The sequence below is a fragment of the Poecilia formosa genome, unplaced genomic scaffold, assembly GCF_000485575.1.
Source record: "Poecilia formosa unplaced genomic scaffold, Poecilia_formosa-5.1.2 Scaffold6, whole genome shotgun sequence".
NCBI classification, from domain to species: Eukaryota; Metazoa; Chordata; class Actinopteri; order Cyprinodontiformes; family Poeciliidae; genus Poecilia; species Poecilia formosa.
Window position 1 is genome coordinate 2,348,269 of NW_006799945.1, and position 24,168 is coordinate 2,372,436.

General features: G+C 39.5%; 1 protein-coding gene across 1 annotated transcript; it reads right to left on the reverse strand.

Annotated features, from left to right (window-relative positions):
• Positions 1 to 1,182: 1,182 nt before the first annotated feature.
• fgf10a (fibroblast growth factor 10a) lies at positions 1,183 to 22,847 on the reverse strand. Its single transcript, XM_016679212.1, has 3 exons — positions 21,820 to 22,847; positions 5,355 to 5,458; positions 1,183 to 1,686 (listed from the first exon to the last, which is right to left on the reverse strand). Exons 1-3 carry the CDS (start codon positions 22,217 to 22,219, stop codon positions 1,483 to 1,485), a joined length of 708 nt encoding a protein of 235 aa, XP_016534698.1. The 5' UTR covers positions 22,220 to 22,847; the 3' UTR covers positions 1,183 to 1,482.
• Positions 22,848 to 24,168: the final 1,321 nt, after the last annotated feature.

Genomic DNA, 24,168 nt, shown 5'->3' on the forward strand with positions numbered 1-24,168 from the left:
CTTACTATCATCACTCTGAAAGCGCTGCTCGCAAAAACCTCTGAGCCACGTCTCCCAAAAGCTGGCAGACGTGCGAGTGTCTCAGGAAGGACATTTTTAAAACACACAGGACAATGTACTGGCATGCTGCAGAGCTATGTCTTTTTAATAATGAGTATCGTTGTGACCTTGGTGTTATTTGTCACAGGATAGTAATATGCCTGACAGTAACGATTCTGAGAATGATGACAGTAATAAGTTTGATGAGCAGAAAACAGGAGGTCTACTGCACTTCTGATTTCAGCGTCTTTTTTTTGAGTAAAGCTTCACAGTAATGTCCTAAAATAAACAGATATAGCTATTCAAGCTAGTAGAAGTGGCTTGAGGTCACACTTATCTCTTTGCTGTAAGTATTTTTGATGAACAATGAAATGTTTGAAAGCTCAAGTATAATTTTTAATATGACTTGGTTTCAGACTGAATATTTCATATTTCAGCCAATTTTCATTGCCTGCAGATCTGATCCCTGCTTGGGTGAAACGTCTCATGAGATATGAGGTTATGACACTTTATCAAACCAAAAATGCTGCTACAGTATTACAAATACAGTATCTTAAGTAATTAATACTTACTTATATTTTGCAGAAAGTTAGGAATTAAACATTAATATTTCATAAAGTATGAAAAGGCAGTGAAAATAGTGAAATCGTTAGCACACATACTTTTTATCTGAATAAGTCTTTGCAATATTACACTTTAATATTCTCAGAATAAACATTGTCTTGTGCCTTCTGTGTTTGTATTCCCGTTATTTTGTACAAATAAAAATATAAAAGTTAATTATATAATTATCTTTTAAAATCCATTGGTTAGGTGTTTTTTTTTTGTTTGTTTCTTTATAAAATAAAATCCAAACACTGAACACAGACAAGTTAAAGACAAATATATTCTTTTTTATTTATACAGACTTAAATGATTATTAGTTTAAAAAGAGAAGCATAACTGGTAGAAAAAAAGACAAGAGTATGTCTTCTATTCTTTGTTTCTGTTAAATATAACATAAAATAAATAAATCTGAAGAAAGAGACATGATATAATAAGATTTGTGGTGGTGCCATCATGAACAAGCTATTCTCTCTTTTTACTGCTTCCGTTCAGGTTTGTAAAGATACCTTTATCATTTTTTCTTTTTTTTTTTTTCCCATGCACTCCACAAATCTACAAATGTGAATCACATTTTGGCACAGATGTTTCTTTTGTGTTCATTGTGCCAGTGTACTTTATAACTTAAAACTGAAAATAATATATACATTGTATGCTGATATATATTCTTTTTTTTGTTGTTTTTTTTTAAATAGTGTCCTTATCCAAACAAGCAGTCCACTCCATATATTTCATTTTGATTCTTTCTCAGTGCATTTTACAGACCAGGTTCAGATCTGTCCCATGTAGCCACCACCGTAAAGTCCAATAGATGTCCTGCAGTTTCGCCGACGCGTCCCATCATCGTGGCTGCACCACCATGGGCAAGAAGTGAGTCGCTCTGCTTTTCCGCCGCGTTTTCTTTCCCTTCAGCGGTTTTCCTCTGGGGTTCAGTCCAACAAACATGCACTTGTTTTTTTTGGTCCTCCACTCGGCAGAAGCGTAGGTGTTGTACCTGTTCTCCTCGATGCGTTCGATTAGTCGACAGTCGGGGCCGAACTCCCTCTGCGGATGGGAAACACGCAAAACACTGAGTGTCAAAGTGTCACGAGTCACATTTAATGCTTGTGCTGCGTTTTCTGCTCCGAATAGAGCAGCGTCTCTAAGTGCCGCCAGTGGCTCCAAACGGACTTTTGCTCGACACAGAGCCAGACGAGCGAGTGATGTATTCACTCTGAAGGACGTGCGGTCGTACACAGACATATCTGAGGCATTCTACTGGCAGAAGATTAATCCAGTTTTACAAGACGATTGTTAGAAGCCATAATTATGTAATCTTTGGGGGGCGGAGCGATGCATGGAATGTGGCTCACTTTGTTGTCTGGTAATAAACCAAAATGCTTTAGTCTCCTTGAACAGTGAAAAAGTATTTATGCCCTCATAGATTTCTTATGTTTTTGCTTTCTATCACACGTGAATGTTTCAAATCGGCATTCCAATATTCATGTCAGAGATCACCTGAGTAAATACAAAAGGACTGAAGCCATGCAAGTCAATCCAGCCCTGTGTGAAAGCCATCCTTGTTAAATCATGAATTACCTGCGGTTAGCCACATTTTTCTGGTGAAACTGCACCAACACCAGGCCTGATTACTGTCTGCCCTTCAGAATCCAGAAATAACTGGAATAGAACATGTCTGATGACATTAAATACGAAACAAAAAGCTACACATCATGCTGTGATCAAAAGAAATTCAAGAATTGATGGCCACCCGTGTCTCTGACATCTATCAGATTATACATTTCTAAGGCTTTTGGGAACCACAGTGAGAGCCATTATCCACAAACGGAGAAAACAATAAACAGTGATAAACCTTCCCAGAAGAGGCAAGCCACCCAGAACATAAAGACCCGTCTCACATTTGCCAGGAAACATCTTGATGGTCACCAAGACTTTCCGAAAAAAGTTTTTGTTAGATGTATATTTCATTACATGTGGTGTAAAACTAACACAGCACTTCAGAACAAACACCTACAGACAAATATGGTGATGGAAATTTGATGTATGTTTGCATTTGCTGCTTTGCTTTATCCCTTGGATGTAAAAAATAAATAAATAAATATTACAGTGAATTTTCTTGAGTGGCACATTCCGTATTTATTGAAGTAGGAAAAAAAAACATGAAATTCTTGACCTAATGATACAAAAGACACAAATAACTTTAAAATATAAACCTTACATTGTTGAATCCTGTGCATATATTATAACAAGAGGATTGTTTGGAGTGCACCTGCTACAACCTACGTCTTCTGTGCAATTAATAATTAATTTTTGTGAAAATAACTAACCAGTGCAAACATGACAAGAGTTTAAAGGTTCATGAAGCAACATTTACATTAATCTATAATGCCTCCTATTATTTTGGTTCTAAGATTAAAGTAATTTCATTCTTTGACCATAAATAGTATCAACCAAGTGCTCTGGATTTATACTGAATAAAGATCCTAAGAGAGTCTATAGGTAAGATATTAGCTGTCTGGCATAACAGAATCTCACTTCAGAAAGCCTGAATTATTCAGTTTTGTTTTGACACACCCCAAGGAGATTCCAGTTATAGCCTTTTTTGTGACTCTATCTCTTAATCATTTACGATTATCACCAGTCGGATGAATAATGGAAAATGCTGAAGAAGACTAATCTGATCTTTAATGACTGATCTTTAAGTCATTAATATTTGGAGTGGATTTAATTTAAGCAAGTCTGGTGAAATTTATGTTTTAATAATGTTTTTGCACACTGTCCCTGTTTTTAAAAAAACTAATTCTGTTTTCCCTTTAAACGGCCGCAACTCACATGTTGCAAAAGCTTTTAATCGTTTCTTTTTGGCTCTGCAGAGCAACCGTAAAGACATCGTCCTCCTTCACGTCTTCTGACAACACAAATCAACAAACTGTAAGCCATTGTTTAAGGACTAGTCCCACGTGTATTTAAGGCCAGCAGTAAAACCTCGGCATGGGACGTGGGATCTAGTAAAGTGTGACATTTCGAAGGTCAAGGCTTGGTGCAGGTACAGAACATTGTGACACGATGTCTGAGTCTTAACGTTGCAGCAATGATTCATCCACGAGGAGAGAAAAGATCTGAGGGAACGTTTGTCAGTTTACTGGAAGCTGCCGTTGTGCTCAAGGCTAGCGTCACTTAAGTAGGCAGTTAACTGGATGCAGTTGATAGTCACAAGGAAAAATGTTCTTGCCCCCCCCACTATCTGCACACACACACACACACACACACACGCTTGCTCACTGTCTCCCTCTGAATCTGAATCTGGCCACAGCTGTTCAAATTGGTTCCAGAAGTAAAACTGAATGTTCTCAAAGCAGAAGGAGAATATTTAACAGACGCCGTGCGGCTTTTCAACTTTCTGCGTAAGAGCTGTGTGTGTGTGTGTGTACATGTCTGCCCTTCAATTAGATGAAATTACGGTAACAACGCCATTTTACTTTTAAGATACCAGAAAGATCAGACCTAAAAAGTAAAAAAAAAAAGAATCTTTCCCTTTAGAGCTTTTAAAATAGAATCAATATGCTGTGCAGTGACCACTGCTAAATTCATGACCAAACTACATAACTGTGACCGTTTTTGACATTTTATCTGGTGATATAATGAAACAATGATTTCAATTGATTACCACCGGATAAAGAAGTCACTGTGCAAAGCCATCAAGTGTAATTGAACGCTGGCCCCTCGCTAGTCAACCGCCACTGCTGGCTTGTGTTGCACCAGGCAGAAGACGTCATGGGAATTCAGTTTCAGGTCGTGCAACAAAATCTCTTGTTTTTTTTTTTTCCTCCTTCCCCTACATTGTATGTCATTTCATCTGAGCTGCAGCTCTAGAGAGACATGCTGAAAATGGGTCTTTCAAAGTAAAAGAAGGAGAGGGAGAGAATGAGTTTGAGAAAAAGAGCAGAAAGAGGGAGAAAACAGATGAAACAAGGGCTTCTCCCCTGAGGGACTGAAGCAGAATAGAAAAACCTGCTGGATTGTGTTTCCTTTTTCTGAATGGCGAGCAAAGACAGGAGAGCTGACGCTGACAAACTGTGGTTCCTTTTTTTCTGGAACAGTCAGTGCTAAAGCCTTGTCCATTGTTTTACAAAGTGTTTCAGTAAGCCATCTAATATATTGCAAAGTTTTGATTTGAGATTATAGTTTAGCAATTCAAAGGCGTTCTTGCCAAAAATAAAACGCTCCAAGTAAGTCAATAAAAAAAAAGGAAGTTCACATGAGTTTAGTCTGAGTTTATAACCAACCGCAGCACAGGGACAGCCGTGGTTATGATTTTAAATGACAGGAGAATTTGTCTTGATCGCAACAGAATCTCTATTGTTGTTCTCCTCGACTTCAGAGCAGCTTTCAGTTGACTTTCTTTAGCATTTTGAACATTGTTTTAATCTGATTCTCCAATGCTTGAATCTAAGTAGGTAAATGTTGCTCGTGGTGTTCCACAAACATCTATTATCGGTCCTGTCTAATTCATATATAACTACCCTAAATTCATTTGACACTAACCCACGTCCTAAAGCAGATGATGCACAATTGGATACATCAGCTTCTCCTTTATTGCCTCACAGACATGATGATTTTCGAGGAATCTTCTACTACATTTTTCATACGAGATGTGTTTTATAAATAAACACAACACGACATGACGTGAGTAAAACGGAGCCAGGACTCACCGCTCCGTACAGATCTCCGCTCTTTTTGATTGCCAGGTAGTGGTTGCTGCTGAGGCCCCTGATGGCCACCACTCCCACATCCACGGATTTGATCTCCAAAATACCTGGTGAAGAAGACACACACACACAGAGAGACACACACACACACAGACAAACACGTCAAACCGGTTTGCAGAGTCACTGATGTGGAATTGCAGCACTTAGAAAATCTACTTTTGTTGATGTCAGATATTGTAGGGCAGTGGCTTTTTTGATACAAACTCAACAAATAGGAGATGATTTTAAGACAATTGTTCAAGCTCACAGTTTTAAACTGCACAGTCGTGCAGAAAAGCATATTTGCCCAGGGACGTACTTCCTCTGTTTTTTTTAGATGCTCAGTCATGATCCATTGATGTGATTACATTATATATCATAGTAAAATTTGTTTAATAGTCTAAAAATGAAGTGTGCAAGAACCCCTTACCCCTTACCCTCTCCCCCCCCAAAAAAAAAACTAAAACAGACAAAATCCATCAGGGATGAAATACGTTTTCTTTGTACGGCACATAGTGTACTGTAAATTGGGCAGAACCTCAAACATTTTTTATTTATTTATTTTTTTACTGTGGTTAATCGTAGGATACAAAGTAAAGCAACAGATCAGGCACTGAAACGACAAACTATCTATTTGAATCATGTTTGGTTTGTGCAGATTTAAAACTCCACTGGAGCCGCTTCGTCACTGACTTTTGTTTGTTAAGTTCTTTTCATTTTCTGAAGAGCATGTTTTTTTTTTATTTTTTATTTTCAAAATATCACCCCGCTTAAAGTATTTGTATCAAAATACAGATGAACATTATTTATTCCAGTCTCTCCCTCACATCCATATCCCAGCAGAGACATCAGATGTGCCTCTTGCCCTCTTTTCATTTGCTTTTACACTCATGGGTTGCATGCTCTGCAAGCAAGCTGTAAGCCAGGTACGTTTTTTTTTTTAACATATTTGCAATGTTTGTTTTTCTGACCATGGGAGCACGGGCAAACCGGCAAGCATTCGGACAGAACTGAGAGAAGCTTTCTGCCTGCCTGACTGGCAGGAGGTCAAGGAAGCCATATCAGCTTTCGAGGTGAACCAATTACTGGTTTACACTGTGGTCAGTGGCTTTCTGTCGCTGCACCGAGCTTAAAACTATCAGGGTTTTGTGAGAATTAGCAAATTGGACAAGGAGGAAATTGAGCCTACTTGCAGGATTAGCTGCAGACCGACCCCGGTTACATTTTCAAAGCATTTCTGAAGTTCACCTACTGGCAAAAGAGCAAAGAGATGGATATTAACCTGTACATCCTGTCACAGTTTGTCCTGATTAGGTAGAGGTTGGAAAAATACATGCCAAGGATGTTTTTTTGTACCACATGTCCCCTTCCTGCCCTCGTCTCTTCTCTTAAATGTTGTCTTATGGTGATTAAACAGACAAAGAAAGCTTGCTGAAATAAGCATACAGGAATCTGAGAACTGTGCTCCACAACAAAAACTTCTCATTGGCAAAAAATAAACACATAAATTGTTCAGATATGTGTTCTCTTTGGATAGTACTCTTATTAAATGTTACAGTTGTTATACCATAAAAGCATGATCCATGTGGCTTATATTCAAGACACTTGGATGACATACAGTCACAGGTTTTCCCTGGAAATCCGCGTCTGTTCTTGTCATCTTTAAATAGTTTTTTGCCACATTTTCCAATTTTCTGAAGCTGGAAACACTTTATGTTCCCACAATTCCTTCATTTGGTCAAAAATAGGGAATCATCGTGTAACCAGACTCCAAAACTTTCCGTAGCTCTCGGTACATACACGCCGTCCATTACTCAGCCAGACATGCACCGCAACACAACACTGATCTATCAGGTTCAAAATGTTCTCTCTCGCCGCTCCACAGCTGACATTTCTGAGCTGTGATCCATACAAAATAAGATCTGTCTGTGCTCACGCGAAGCTGCTCCACCTGTTCAAACCCTCTTCCCTCCTCCTGTTTGATGTGGCTTGTCAGAAACCAAAAAGCACAGGGCTCTTTTATAGCCCCTTTACCAGAAACCAGAAGCCGTCGAGTTAAATCTCCAGGCTGCAACAAAAAGCTTAGATTGCAGTTATTCAATTTGTGGAAGTCTCGGACAGAAAAAGATTGTGATCGGGCATCATAGATTAACCCAGTAGCTGTCCCTGATAAGCTAATTATGTTATGCAATTTAGGGAATTTCATTGTGTCTCTACTTTCATGATGTCACTCACATTTTTATTTGTCGTTTATGTTTTAAACTGTAAAAGAAGAGAACCAAGTCCAAGGTACAACGACAGCAAAAGCCTTCCTGAATGTACAAGTTTTGGACACATCCATCAAGCTGTCACTACCAAAGCCAATATCTGTGTGTAACAGGGCAAAAGTGTGAAATAATCTTTGGCTGTCAAATCCCAGAGGTGCATTTTGTGGAATTAACCCACTCATGGTTGATGTCGTGCACCGCATGAACTGTTCTCTTGCAGTAAGAAGAGCCTTGGATGTTTGGGCACTGCATGTTCTCGTGAAGAAGAAACATGCATGTAAAGTCATCTGGTGATGGAGTGCGCCGTCCGGTGTGCACCCTTCTTTTCACCCTGTGACTCACGGAGGCTCAGCGGGGAAAGACGCGATTGTTTTCTTTCGTAGTTTATGGCTTTTTTTTTTTTGCAAAGTGCTTCTTTTATAGACGCTAATGAGGTTCTTGGAAATAACTTTACTACCATACAAATTCCACCCAAAATTGTAGCCCTGTTGACGCTAATCAATAAGACACTGTTTCATCCCATTTCAGAAGAATGAGAAGGGAAAATGAAACAGGGTTTAATCTATCTATCTATGAACAAACAATATCAATTTAATTTGGATTGAACTATAAATAAAATACATCTTTTTTTGACTCAAATAGAATACAAATATGTAAGGACACAAGTAGTAGTGATAAATATGTTCAGCCTGTGGAGGAATACATGTTGCAGTTCTCTGAAGAATCTTGATATTCTTACTCTTTCAGCAAGACGTCGGATCAATTTAATCAATAAAATACATTAATCAATAATACATTTTGGAAGACTTTTACAGGTTCTGAAGGAACAAATAGAAATGTTCAGCATATATAGGCTTGCCTTTTTGGTACAAGACAAGGCCACACTTTAATTACATTACCATGTGTTACTAGACTCTCATGGCCGCAGTTGAGGCCTGCCATCTACCAGAAACAAAAATGTTATATGTTTTATATTAATAACAGAGTATCTCCTTGCTTTCTGCCAAGGTAAAATGCTTTTAAATCCAGATCTTCATTTTCATGCTTCAGTCAAAGACAAATTATTTCGATTGTCTTCCAGCTGGTGAAAGATCTTAAAAGCTGGTGCTTCATGTCTAATTCAGGCACAAAGTCAAAGGAGGCTTCTTTGCACGGGAAATCTGTTTTTTGTTAAAGTACAGTATCACTCTCTGGACTGCTAAGATGTTGTTGTTTTTTTTTGTTTTTTTTACATAACTTCAAAAGATCCACATTCATTTGACAGAGATGGTAACTTCTTAGATTGTTTAACAGCTCATAGAATGGATTAATGAAGTCATTGTTTCAACAATCAAATGGTAGCCAACATTATTATTGCTAAAGAATGAGGACAATCCAGGCTTTCTCTCACACACACACAGGAAAACCCACACACACATAAACCTCCTGCCGACCCCTGGATGGCCCCATTTGGAAACACGGTCACTGAGACTCCAACTGGACCTAAAGGTTAAGGGAGGTTGTGAAAATGTTTCCACTGTTTATTCTGGGGATTTTTTGAAGATTACGGAGCAGTTGTTCACTCGGTGACCTTGACACGGAGACCAGCTGTGAGTGGATCTAATGCTTGTAGAGATCTCGCTGAGCATTTTGAAATATCGCCGCTTGACAAGCAGTTGGTGTCAAGAGCTGCAAACAGCAGGACAAATGGGTCAGTCTTTTTTTTTTTTTTTTTTCTGTGACATGTTCAATCCCATGTTAAAGAAATGCAACACTTTAGATTTTTTATTTTTTATTTTTCCTTTTTTAAACAACGTCGCTGATTGACGATGCCTCTTCTTTGCTGCAACTCGACTGTTTACATCCAGGAAACCTCATAAAAAGATACAAAAGAATAAAGGGGTTCATTTTTTTTTTATTTATTTTTTTAATCTGAGGGTAAATGAGCCCACCGACGTGATTAAAACAGACGTTAAAAATATTATACTCTGTCAGGCAAATAAAAACAAAATAAATGAAAGAAAGAAATCAGAGAGAAACACGACAAAGAAAATAGTCCTTGTAGCTGCCGCAGCATCCGAGGCCACCCAGGCTTTTAACGGGGTTATAGAAGTTAAGTTGAATGTTTCCAGCTCTTTATGAAGTCAAAGAGAAAGAACAAACATCCCCCGGCAGTGCAGATTACTCCGTGAAGATGCTTGGCTCGTAGTGGAAGCCATTGTATATTATGCGCTTTAAGGAACACGGAGGTATTGGTTTAGACTGATGTGGTTGACATCAGTGTCATCCTGCACTCAGTGGCCACATCAAAGCCCGCTCGGCTTAGCGGGTTTGACTAAGTTGAGAAAACAAAGGCCCCTGGCTGATTGTCAATATGGCCAACATATTGTTATAAACAAAACTTCAGAGGTTCTAAATTTGTTTTCGGGTACAGTCATAAGAGGGATTTCAACCTAATTTCGTCAGTAATAAAGATCAGAATGAAGAAAAAAAGTTTGCTTCACCTTCTCTCATTGGATTATTGAGCTCAATTTTATGCTTATAATTCAGTTTTCTTCTTTTTTTTTTTTCGTCCTTACCAAGTTGAGGCCAAAACTGCTTCTCGTACAAGCAGACAGCTAAATCTAACGTAAATGAAAACCTTTCATTTACAAAGCTAGAAATCTTGTAGATAGGTAAATGACGTTTCGTACCCTTCCTTCAAGACCTGCGTACTGTGAGCCCACTTTGCCGATCACAGCGAGTTATGTCACACGCGCTTAAGAGCAACTGAGAGGAAACCAGAAGAAATTCTTTGTGATGTTAATGGTTATATGATTGAGGGGGGAGAAAAACCCCAAACCACCTGAGAAACTGTGATCCCTCTCTCTCTCTCCCTCTCGCACAGTTGACTTTGTAACATGATAGAGCGCCAAATCCGCCGGCTTCTCTCCAAACAGACTCGCAGGTCTGACACGACAGGAGTTATGCTTTCAGGAAAAGCGCTGCGACAGTCGTCCGCGTTTCACACATTTTTCATTTACAGTTCATCTGCCAGCGTGATGTTGCCCAACTGTTGTTTTGAAAGGTTTCTGCATGGATTGCTGTGTAATTCCAGAGAGGAGGGGGAAAAAAAAGAAAAAAAAAAACAATCCTGCAAGTTTCAGTTGTTGAAGACACTATTGTAAGCTTTTCAGATAAAACAGTATTCAGTTTGCGCATTTGCTTTGAACTTAGTTCTTACTTTCCTTGCATTAATGTTTATTTAGTACACTTACACACACACGCACACGTGCGCGCACACACACACACACACTCCCGCATACACACAGGGTAATTTGCTGAAATTCCTAACGACCCAGCTCAAAGAGCCAGACCATCCAGATGCCTTTTTGGACTCAACTCTACCTTTGATGATTCCATTAAAAACTTTACTTTCAAGCTGTGTGTGAGCGGGTGTGTGAGTGTAACGATGAGGCATGGAGGGAAGCAGGAACACAAGGTGTGTATTTGGTTTGGAGGGACTTTTTTTTTCTTTTTTTTTTGTAATGCACATGTTCTAAGCATGACTGCAGCCCTTCACGCTATGCGTCACCCATGCTGGTCTTCACCTCCAACTGGTTTACTGGTCAGGAATTCGGCCTCTTCACAGGCATCAAGCTCACATCCAGGTGACACTTCAGTATTGGCCTTCATGTTTAATACAATTCTAACTAACAGGTGTGCAGTGGCTGGCCTGGAGGAGAAGAAACAGAGCTAGGCATCGGACTTGCTCATCAAACTTGCAAGTATCCATTAGCAAGTGGGGGAAAATAAAAAATATGTCGGGAAAAATGTAGGCAATCGGTATACTTGAGTACGTGTACAGATTGCCTACAATCGGTACACGTTTGTACTGATGCCCTAAGGGAGAATTTATCAGGATAGTCCACGATGAGTTAAAGAGGGCTGCGACAGACTGGCGACCTGTCCAGGGTGACCCCGCCTCTCGCCCAAAACGTTCGCTGGAGAAAGGCACCAACAAACCTCCTGATCCCACAAGGGACAAGGGTGTACATAAAGTGGATGGATGGAGTTAAAGATGGTAGAAAACCACTTTAGTCTTGGCTCAGATTAGCTGAAGCTTCAGCCACAAGGATAAAATAATCTAGATTTTAGGAACAGGTATAAACTTTTAACATAATTTCACTAGGGCAAAAGCACTAAGGGGCCATGTGGTTCGCATTATATTTCCTCATCTTTACGTTTATAATGCTACAGAAAAATATAATGTTACAAAATGCCCAACACTAAGCTCAATGTGGAAAACTTCTTATTAGGGTTATCTTATTATTATAAATTAGCTTTGTGTTATTTTCATGTTTTTTCGCAGCGCAGTCTGGCTCCTAAATCCAGATTACAACATCTGGATAACGCCAAAAACTGTTTCAGACACCCAAGAAAATCAAGCTTTCCGTTTGTTAAAGAGTTATTTTCAAAGTGACTCTGGTTTTAACTTTTTCGAGATGAAGCAATGCCAAGCCACAAAGATGAGTGTGTCACTGACATGGTAGATTCTGCAATTTGAAAACAATTTTCCCGTTGCTGTTTACTCCATAGGGAGCATAGCAACAATATGAAACGTAGACAGCAGTAAACAACTCTTCAGACACATTTGTAATGATGCAGGACAAGTAAAACTCAGAGCAATGCGGACTCTGTGGAGTTACATTGGAGTTCAGGTGTACTTATGTAGTTAAAGAACTCGTTGCACAATTTTCATGTTTTCCCATCTCAGATGTATGTTTTCTTAAACTCTACAGAACTCATTTGATAAAAGAGGTTATCAGTGAACAAACTATTTAGAGTTTGAAGGGATTGTTTTGTCTTTTAATGCAAATTTTAGTTGTTATTATCTCCAAGAGCCAAAAACCTCTAAAGCAGATGAAGATCGTAAAGAAGCATATTTGCCGCTGAAAGGCTTTTCTGTAGGGCGGATCCTTTCTGGTCTGAGGTTGTGGGAGGACTGCATACATAAATCTGGCTCCTATTTCTGTCTTGTCATAGTTGACAGAGTAATCGACAAGTGAGTAAAATAACGGGGGAAATGTCAAGCGTCGATGACAGGAAATATGTAAACAGTGACGGAAAACTGAGATAGATCCTTTCGTTTTCCTCTGTGATCCATGGCAAAGAAAAAGCTCCACTTTCAAGAGTAGCTGAACTTTAATAATGAAGAAACATTCAGAATCCATTCTTCAATTCCTTGACTGAAGATTCTTTATTTTGCACCCTGCTGCATAGAGAGGAGGGTCTTTTGGGGATGTGGCGGGCAGTAAGTTACCTATTGGCCCATAGAAAGACACATTTTCAGATACAATGTAACACAAAACAATTTCCAAATCTGCAAATAAGTGGATCACGTAACACAACTATTGGCTACTAGAACCTATTAGGAAGTAGCTCTGCATCCAATTTTCTGAGATACTAAAATTCATTGACATTTCTAACTGAATGGAGTCAAGGGTCATTTATTAAATCTATATAACATTGAACATAATATTTTACAAAGGTATTGAAGAGACAGTCCAGTTGGTTCCTTTTTGATGTAATGAAACTTGTAAAATAAAACTCTTATAAACTCGTATTCAGAAGGTAAAATACTAAAATAAATACTAAATTACTAAAATACTAAAAAATATGTATCACTGATAGGTTCATGATGAAGAAGTTTTGTGTTTTGGGGGGGAATTACCACTGTTTAACATTGATCCAACCATTACATCAGTTTCTTTTATCTGATTCTACAGTTCTACTAATTGAGCAAGTCAGAATAGGTCTATAGGCTAAACAAATCATGTTTTTTCTCTCAGAAAATGAGATTTCGCCTTCTCGAAAACAACTCATTCCTTCCAGGAATGAGTTGTTTTCTGAAAGGAATGAGTTGTTTTAAGGTTATGTCTCTATTATTACACCGATTACGTTCTGCACGTGAAAACGGTTGCAAACAGATGTGCAGTTGTCCAATGGTACAGCTTTGACTCCGAGTCAGATCCAGAAGCAGACGAAGTGGCAACTCCTGCACAACCACTAAGGATCCAAGGATGCAGCAGCGGTTTCTGAAATCATGTTTAATCTAAAGACTTGCATCAAACAGTAACTGATAGATTTCCTTCAGTTGAGGTCTGTTGGCAAATCTTGCCTTATACTGGTGGTAATTTTCAAAAGACTCCATTGTGAAGTGATTCACGCAGACTACAATTTTCTTCGGCAACATGACTGGGACATTGCTAATAGACCCACTGGTGGATGGGACAGATCCACCACTCCCTTCCTGGCCTTGTGTGCCTCTCATTTTATAGCAAATGTTGCATATGTACATCAGAATTTATTCAGTATTTTTTTTTCTTTCTGTAGCGTATGAACTCTTTTTTCGAAATGGCTAAAAACCATCTCTCAGGATGTTATTTCAAACTTTGCAGTTTTCATAAACCTTTTCTAATGTGGTGCTTTGAAATGCATGTAAAGTTCTTTTGATAAAGACAGTGTAAAAATAAAACAGCTCTTTTCTCCATGACTGGGAGACTGTGCATGCATATATGTTGTGTATTGGAGCCAACAACTAAACACTTGTCTTTTCCAGCAGTCAGTACAGCGGTAAACCAACTGACCAATCATATTTCTCTTCTAGTAATGAAGTGTGTTGAATTCTGCTTGCATGGCTAAGTCATTGGCTATAGGCTTGGCTGGGGTTGCTTGGTTACGGGGCAAGCATCTCCTGATTGACTGATATAATAATCAGGATGTGTTTGAAACGGCTCTTTTTTCCGGACAATAAAAAGCATTTGCTTATTGCCCATAAGTATAATGATATGATTTTTAGCTGTTTGACTGTTTCTAGAAGCTGTTCAGACGCAAATGGAAATATTAAAATGTTCCCTTTAGCAAATGATTCGGAAGATAATAAACATGTGGCAAATGATCAAAGAGTATGTCTACCTAATCTCACAGGATGAAGCCAGAAACACCATAAAAGCCACGGATGATACTGGGATTCCAAGTACGAGGTGCTTTGCACATATGTTTTAGCTGATTATAGTAGACAATCGCAGAAACATTTTATGGAGATAGCCGGAAAGTTCAAGCACTTAAAACATTTACAGAGCTTCTAATGTGCCCCGTTAGACACACAGCATTGATTACAACAAAGTCATAATCAATGACACTCCATTTTCTTAGACTGAGATTGTTATTGTGTGCTTGCCACACAGTTCACACAGGAAATGTTGAGCTTTCCCACTACAATTTGGGCATTACTTCTATAAAGAAAGAGTGTAGCTAAAAAGCAAAGTTCATGATTTATTGGTCCTTAACCTTCGACTGTGTTAATGGGAAGAAATATCCATACCATTTCTCTAAACGGTATGGATATTTGGTATATTATATTTGGATATTTGGTATATTTGGTATATAAACCACTGATATATTTATGGATATCAGTGGTTTGTTTCTCATGCTAAGGAAACTATTTCAACCCCATGCAGTGTTTCCCATCACCTTTTAAATGGCATACAAAGGAATTTTATTTATTTTGGGGATTTCCAGGATGCATGTATCAGCCATTCTGTGCTCCGAAAATGACCCTGCATGGGCAGTAATGAGGTCAAAGGGCACTCACACCTCTTGACCTCTGGGCGATCACACTCACTCCTGTGTTTGAGATGGAATGAGACCCCTTAACAGGACAGATGCGGTTACAGAAATGGCTGTGGCTTGTAAAGAAGCAACATGATGCAACCAAAATTAGAAAAATATTAAAAGTTCTTGTAAAGTTATTCAGATTTTTATAGAAATGGACGCTGTAACAAATACGAAAGCACACAATAAGATACAAACTATTAAAGAAGTAGAACATTACGAGCTGTAACTTACAAAGATGAACAAACTCTGCGTATCTTTGTCTTAATCCATTCCAGAGCATTTGTTGCGAAATAGCTTATAATGAAGCCTATTGAACATCTCCAAGTAATTTGGAACATGGCTGTTATATAAGACAGCGTTATGTAGAGTTTCAGCAGGACATTAAAACAACAAAATGCTCAAAAAACAAAATAAATTGTGTTGGATTAATAACTTCATTTATCCAGATTCCTGCATCATTTAAAATACTGAACAACACTACAGAGAAGATGAAGGAAGCCACCAAATATACACTGATCTGTTAATACATACAGAGTTATTAGTGGTTTAGAGACCCCACAAAGGTGATGTAAGGACCAAATAAAAATTATTGTGTTTGGCAATTCAAATATGTTTTCATTAATTTTGTTTCCAAACAGATTCCCACATAAAAGACACACGTAAATATTAGCATGACTTTGCGCAGCATCCTTTTTTTTATGTTTGCACAGTGAGCATAACCACTGATTTTAAACGATACACCAGCAGCTATAAGAGCACTTCAATGTTTAATGAACAAGTTATTGCAGGGGTGCTTGCACAGAACTTATATTTACAGCCGGTGCAGAGAAGAGTCTATGAAGATGTCAAGGTAATCTTAAATGAAAAGCAATGTTGACACTAACCCTCGGTGCATCCAGTACCACCTCATAACTCTTTTTTTTATGGGCCACACTGTTACCTTTTCCCATGAGAACCCTAAACATGCTCCTCGGAGCAAAGAGGAAGCAGCAAAACAAGGGATGCAAAATCAGAGACATTCAGAAACAGCAAGAAAGGAAGGCTGGGAATAATTTCAAGAATAGAAGGGGTGTGAAAAGAATGTAGGAGTGGAGGATCTTGTTCCAGGTTTTGATCTTCCTTAAATTTGCTGAGGCAATAGAGGTTTACACCACTAAGAGCAAAGAAATACATATTTTTGTTGCTAAGGACCTATAAATCCAAACATATGCTTAAAAATTTCCACACACTCCCAGACAAGTTTCCAGTTTCTAAGTGCAACAGCAAAACCAGAACAGAAAATTGCAAGTCTGCAGTGTCTTGCCAAAGTATTCATATCCATTTACCTTTTACACAGTTTGACAATTTTTTATTTTATTTTTTTTGTGATACACCAATACAAAACAGAGTTAGTTGCAAAAACTTAAACTGAGCTTTAAGCATATTAATTGACACAATTCAATCCATGATCTGAAAATGAAAAGGATATAGCAAACCTCCAAAGATACCAAGTCTTGCCAATCACAAGTCATACAGGAGAAATAGCAAATGTGTGAAAAATGTGCTCTGGTCAGATGAGACCAAATTAAGTTTCAAAAAGACTAACACTACTGCAATGTTAGCAATGATGCTGGCAGCATTATGTTGCTGGCATGGTGAAGCAAATGAATGTGTTATGCACACATTATACATATCTTCTCTGTCCTCTGATTGGCCCAGTCAAAGTCCAGACGTACATCTCCACATACACTTTTCAATCTGACTGAACCTGAGAGATTTTGCTTAGAACAATAGGCAAAACAATTAACCTTCAGATATGCAAATCTGGCAGAAACCTCCTCCAAAAGATCTCAGCTGTAATTACCGTATGACAAAAAGTAGTTTTTCAAAGTACAGGCGCACCCAAAAAATGTGTTCCATCTGTTATTTTTCTCACTATGTGTACTATGTTCTAGTTTTTATTGATCTATCACCAATAATCTTAATAAAACACATTGATATTTCTGGTTAATTGTGGAAAAGTTGTGTTGCATGATCGTTTTTATGAGGTATTATATTTTTACATTTACCTGTGTGCTGCACTAATTGACTTAACTTTTACTTTTATAGTAACCCTCATGAAGCTTTTTGTTAAAAAGAACAAAATCTTTATGTGCACTAATGGTCAATAAAATATTATAGAGCTGTGTACAGTTCAAGTCCAAAATAATCTTCTACACGTGGGAATGCTTAACTGGCATCTTAAAGCAACTAAAGTGCCAAAAAAAAAACACGAGTTAAAAAAGTTAAAACTCAAAAGAGAATACACCTTTCTTTCTATGAATCCACATTATGGTGTGTTAATCAGCGGAGGAAATATTTGCTGTCCGAGTGGCTGTAGTGAAGTCAAACTGTGGTCAAACTTCAAACAACCATAAACTGTTTTATTGCCTTATTTGTTTGTCTGTGAATGAAATGTGGCAGCTTTGTAGACAACATGGAGGAAGGAGAACAAGGACAGTTTTGTTGCCTTTTGGTCAGGGCCAGGATCAATGCTAATCACATCCTGATGCGCCCTCAAGACATCCACATGGAGACCAGAGTGCCTCATTGCGAGGGACTTATGAGGTGAGATGGATAGATGAGCACAGAGCAAATCAGGGTAAATAGAAAAGCACGATGAGCAGCGGAGAGCACAAATTTATACAATGTAGACTAAACCTAGAATTATGTGCCGCCATGTTGACATACTCAGACCGGCTCGACTGCATTAGGGAGACTCATCCCAGGAGTTAAAACATCTTCTTTGCCTCTGCCACGGTCTAATGACGGCCGTTCTTGAGTGAACTTCCATGCTAATCATTTTCAACGTCCTGAACAGGTGGACCGTTTGGAAATAAGGTCATTGGGTTTGTTCAGTCACAAGCCCAGTTTAAGCATACCACCTCCTCTTCTGTCCTTCTCTCTGATCCCACTTCACCAATGAACACAATTTTAAAAATAACAGTAACTTTTTAACATTCATCTTATCGGACATATTAGGAATTGAAAGTTAATTGCGTTATGTCTATCTCTGTGCTTTAGAAAATTCACTAATAAGACTAATTTATTAGGATTCTAAGCTGGGAACAGATTCAGTAAAAAATCTTTGAAATGGCCCTTTAAACACAGACTCGAATGCTTTGGATCATAAGTCCATTTTAGCATAATTAGCCAGCCACAGTGCAAAGGGATATTTGACTAGAGTGCTAACACATTGCAAAACACAAGGTGGTCGCTTCCCTCTGTGGATTAGACAGGCAATTAAGAATGCTTAGTAAATGGAAAGCAACTGACTGTTTTGGTGTGCTAATGGCGCCCCCCAGGCAGGGACTCCCTGGGTGGGGAGTCATATTTCCCCTTAAAAAGAAACAGCACAGCTTGCCCCTTCAACAAGACAGGAAGGGAATCACAATGGTAAAAGTATTCAAGTTTCAACCCCTGGTCTGATATAAATTGATCTTGGCAGATAATTAATATGAGATAGCCCTAATGATGGGTGATAACGCTAGTATAAAAGTTTTATTAATCTAAAGTGTAATTTAAGGAATCTCTCTGGGTTTTCAAAATGCTCCTTTGGGGCTCAATTAAAACAACTTTTTCTCCCTGTGGTCCCCCCACAGTCTGTGTCGGCCTGGGCCATTTCACCCATATCAGGAAATCTGCCTCTGTCTCCAATTTTTGTTACTTGTCCAGTTGAAAAGGAAGAGATGATTTGTTTCTAATGAGAGCCCCATAGAGACCTGCATCAAACGAGCAATTTGTTTCTTTGCTCTGTGTGCAGCAGTTGTTTTGCTTCTATCAGCTATGAAATCATCACAGTGTACATGAACAATGTTATGATCTGAAATGTTAAAACAAACACAAGTGTGGTCAAAACCTGTTGGTGCGCAAACTCCTGAGCAAGAGAGGCGTGTGAATAACATGAAACATGGGAAGTGAAAAACCACATTCAGGTTCAAAGACAAGGGAGCAGAATTAAGTTACTCTCTGTTTGCTTTACTTTGAAGGGTGCAATTTGTTCAGAGCTCATGCAAAAAAAGTGCAAGAAGTGCACAGATCTCTCTATATATCAGGGTTGTGCGCAAACGCGAAACCTGACTGAATCCACGAGAACGAAGACCCTGCAGCACGGTTCTCACTCTCTAGACTGCACTTACTATTTTTCTACTATAATGACATGCGAGAGCTTTTCAGTCTGATTAATTGCTTTTCTAATGCTATTACAGTCAGTGACATGTTGCAGCCTGATGGCAGAGCTAAATGCATGTATGTGTAAAACCATCCATACATGCGCATGAGTGTATCAGAGAGCACTGCAGGCAAGGGGAGGGAGGAAGAGACGCTAATTGAAATTCCTTCAGCCATGTCTGGCAAAAACTTGGTGTCTGAGTGGCACACACAGACAAACACACACACACGCACACGCACACACACACACACACACACACACACACACACACGCATATATTCACACTGGCCCTAATAAAAGTAGGCTTTGCCATATGGAGGCCATGTGCAAAAGTGGCCTCTCTCTGCTCAGCTGCATGCATGTGTGTCTGTGTGTTCCCAGCAGGGGAGGCATATTCTCCAAAAGTCCCAGGGTCAGATGCGTGGAGACCTATGACATATGCATGAGAGATAAAGACCTATAGTAACGCAAGTAGAGATGCACAAAGCAATTGGCTGCTTGATTAGGCCTGATGGGTAACCAGCTGTTTGTGAAATCCAAAAAAAAAAAGATTTTTCCAATCACAGAATGGAGCGTCAACATTCTTTGTGGAGGCTCTCGCTGTAGACTAAAATTCAGATGTTTCTGTATCGCTGATGTGACAGAGACGCAAGAAGTTTCTAAAAAAAGAAACAATTTTCATTATGCTGGGCCGTGTCTGTGATTTATCCAGGCTGCAAGACAGTGAGGGAGAGCAAGACTTAAAGCAGACAACAAGAAGGCTGAACAAACTACTCCAAAGTTATATCATTTTATCAGCTGTTTCAAATGTTGCCAGCTATTTGTCATATTTCAAAGATAAGGGAAGGATCTACATTCTTGGGAGAATAAACAGACAGTGGCTTTATTCCCGCTAAGTATGCTAATCGGCAACGTAAAATGTCTTCTCTCAGACAGCACCACGACATACCTGCTCCTAATATAGTCAAATTGTAACCACAGAAACACAATCTTGACCGATGTATCTCTAATTAGAATGGCTCGTACAGACACGGACTGAAATTAAGAAAAACCGAGATGATTTAAAGCAGCAGGACAGTATTCAAAGTAAAAATAATTTCTCTCTGTTTATCAGATGGTGTCTGTCGTATTCAGTAAAGCTTGGTGGAGAATTTTGGGTAGGTAAGCGTGGGAGTACTTTTCTGTTCTCCCTCAACAACTACTGTCAGTGGGCCCTGAGGCTGCGGAGTTACTCCGAGCTGCTCAGAGGCCAAAATTCTCTGGCAGTCTTGGAGAACTTCCAGATGTGTTTAACTATGAGATAAAAGTTTCGGAGGACAGAATGATAACAGCTGATTTTCTGCTCTCAATCAGCCATAACTGGTTGTGATAAGCCTCGCATGGTGAAGTTTTGAAGTGTTTAGATATGCTGGTGTGCAAACTGGGCACTTGGTTCGGGGCATGCACGACGCCCTTTATCAGGTACAACTTCACACAACCTGCAGTAAAAATGTCAGAGAAGTATCTTGGCAGAGCAAGACAAAGGCTGGAGCCAGTGCGAAAGTAGGACAGCTGTACAAATGTGAAGCTTAGTGGCACCGACAAATAGTCCTGTGTTCTCACTGACCCCTCTCAGGATAAATGGGGGTTAAATCATATTTCATAGCCCAGAAAATGCACATTCAGAGAAAGAGGCAGAGATCACTTTACATCTGAGTCAGTAAAACCTCAAACTTAGCATATGCCCACTACTATTAGAGCTGCAACACAATAGCAGCAAGGAGTAAGTGGACTTGTCATTCTCCCCATGGGGTTCGGTAATAGCCGTTTCAGATATTTCCCATCAAAGATGAAGAACTTTCTCTGGGCGATTTCTAATTGATTCCAGTGGATCGTCTCCCCTTCTTTGTTTTTATCTGCTTGGCTTACTTGTTTTAGTTTCTTTTTGTTTTTTTCCTCCTTCTTCTTCCCTCCTGCTCTTCTTCTGTCAAGCTTTCTTCTAACTGAGCTCTTTGTAGTCAGACAAATATGCTCTGCCTCCGCACATGGCTGGAAGCATGCAGCGCGGTTATTTGTTCTTTTGCCCAGTCACCTGTCTCAATGTACACACTTGCTCCAAAACAGAAACACAAAAACTTCATTCCTTGTAGATAAACTCATGAGACAGACGAGAAGAAAAAATTCTGTGTCTTTGGTCATTGGTAGTAGGAGCTTTGCGTTTGGTGGCTTTAGCACAACCTTTAAGTTTTACCAAAACAGTTTATTAAAAACTAACCAGGCAGCAGCACTAGTAAAGCGTATTAGGGCCATTAAGTAAAAGTAAAAAATATGCCGTAAGAGATAAACTTTAACTTACTGTATGGATCATCCTCTCTTTTGGTGCCATTGACGTTTCCGTCCTTGCCAATGCGAAGAAAGAATTTCTGATAGGAGAACAGCTTCCTCCTGCGCACGTCTCCTTGAAGATGCTTGTAGCTGCTTCGCACGTGTCGCCCGACAACCGTCGCAGACGATAGCGACACATTTGTCGCCCGTGGCAACCTTGCGGACGACGGGCGATGCGGCGCCCAGCAAGGTGGCGTAGGAGTCCCCTCTGGTGCATGGCTCTTTTCAGAGTCTGTCGATGAAGCGCAGGGTCCGAGCAAGAGGAGCAGCAGGAGGGAAGTCAGGGGCAGGAAGAGTGATGGAAGTCTGCGGCAGGGGAAGGAGGAGAACCAGGCGACCGGTGCACCTTGTGTCACTGTCCATCTACACATGGTAGTGGAGCTGGGAGAGCTATGGAGGAGCTCAGGGGCTGGGGCATGCTGAGCCGGGTGCAGGGAGAGGGAAAGAGAGCGGGAGAATCCCCCCCTGACCCACCAACTAGACCTCCTCTGCCTGGGAACCGGCAATCTCTCTGGGACAGTAGGTGATGAAACCTGTGGAACAACTGGGGTGAGAACAGTCTGACGGCAGTGGATCAGAGCAGGGCTTTTAGCAGCAGAGCTACAGTTCCTGTGCTTGAAGAATGATGAAGGATCAGCTGCTGATGGTGCTGCAGCTGATTTGGTTGCTGTCCCCCTTTTCTGGAAAGTGTCAATATCCAAATCTAAGATCACCTCACAACAGGAGGAGGTTTTTTGCTCCAAATCCTTCAACAGAAAAGCACAAATTATAACTTTATTACTGTAAATATATGCATATATGTTGCAATGTTGTCTATAATCTGTCTCATAAGCATAAGTCCCATTTATATCCTCAAGTCCATGAAGTACAAGAGAGAGGCAGAAGGGAATGAGTAAAACACTTAAAGTATTTGAAAAGGAATAATTGGAGACAGAAAAAAAAATCTGTGATGCTTCTCTTAAGAATGTCCAAAAAAAAAAGAAAAAAAAAATCCAGGCAATGAAGGCAAGTTTCCCCCCCCCCTAAAAAGTCTAGAAATCCAGACTTTTTCTTGTCTTCTTTTCCTCCTTTGTTTCTCTTTTTGTGCCTGAGCTCGTTTTGAAGTTACTTGAGATTGTAACCAAGCCCTCGCTGGTTTCGTCTTTCTCCCCTCTCTTGTTATGCGTCTGTCAGTGAGCTAAGCTCCCGGTCTGTCCTCTCTCCTTGCTTCTCAGAGTCTGAATGCAGGAGCGCTGTGTTGCCTCTCCTCTTTCCTCCCATGTGTGACTCCCTCTTTCTTTAGGCCCCCACCTCTCTTTGCTGCTGCCTCTATCAGCGGCTTTCCCCTGATCTTCAGGAGTTTCAGAGAGGTGACTGAATCTTGTCTTCCTTTCACCTTATTTATCTGCAACAGCAGCTCCCCAGATGTCTTCGTCTAATTGGATGTCTATTAAAACCACTTGGCTTTGAAGAGCATGTTGCACACACACACACACACACACACACACACACACACACACACACGCAGTGTGTAGAAGTGTGTGTCCACATGTAAATGTGGATTTGTAAGTATGTGTGGTGGGGGAGTACAGCGTGGTAATGTTGGTGGGAGGGGGTGTCTGTCCCACTTCATTTTGACTTTCCTCCTCTCTCTCCCCCCTTCTTTCTGTCTCCACCCTTCCCAGACTAAATCCCAGAGTAGGTCAGGAACCAACAGGAAAAAAACAAAACAGAAAGCCATTCCTTCATCTCTAATTTTCCCTCCTTTTGCTGTGCTTGATTAACATTTATTGTGTTAAAAACAATTAATACTTTTGAAAGATATACAACTTTTTTTTTTCTAACAGACTTTAAAATTGTTCTGAGGTACTTTCGTGATTTTGGTTTTCCAATTGTAACATCTCTTGCTGTAAATATTCGCTCCTCAGTCTTTTGTGTCCCAGATTTTAATATTTTGAGTCCAAATGCTGACAGAGAATATCACACATATAATTTGGAAGTGTTACAACTAGGATAACATGCTGCCGATATAGCAAGATCTAGTAGTGTTTATGAAGAGAGGCACTAAATCCAGCTGACAATATCACAGTTATGTATATGATATCTGTGCTTATGGAAATACATAATCTCATGCTATCTCAAAAATATAACACAATTTATGGCTTTTACTATCCTAGGAGACAAATCTATTATATATATCAAGAATTGCAATAAATATGTTTAAACTGTAGTTGTAGTTTGAAAAAGTTGCATAAATCAAATTAAATTAGTAATACGTGTGTAACAGGTTGTTTTACCCGGATCATTTAGTATATTGTTTTTGGAAGGAAAAAAACAATGT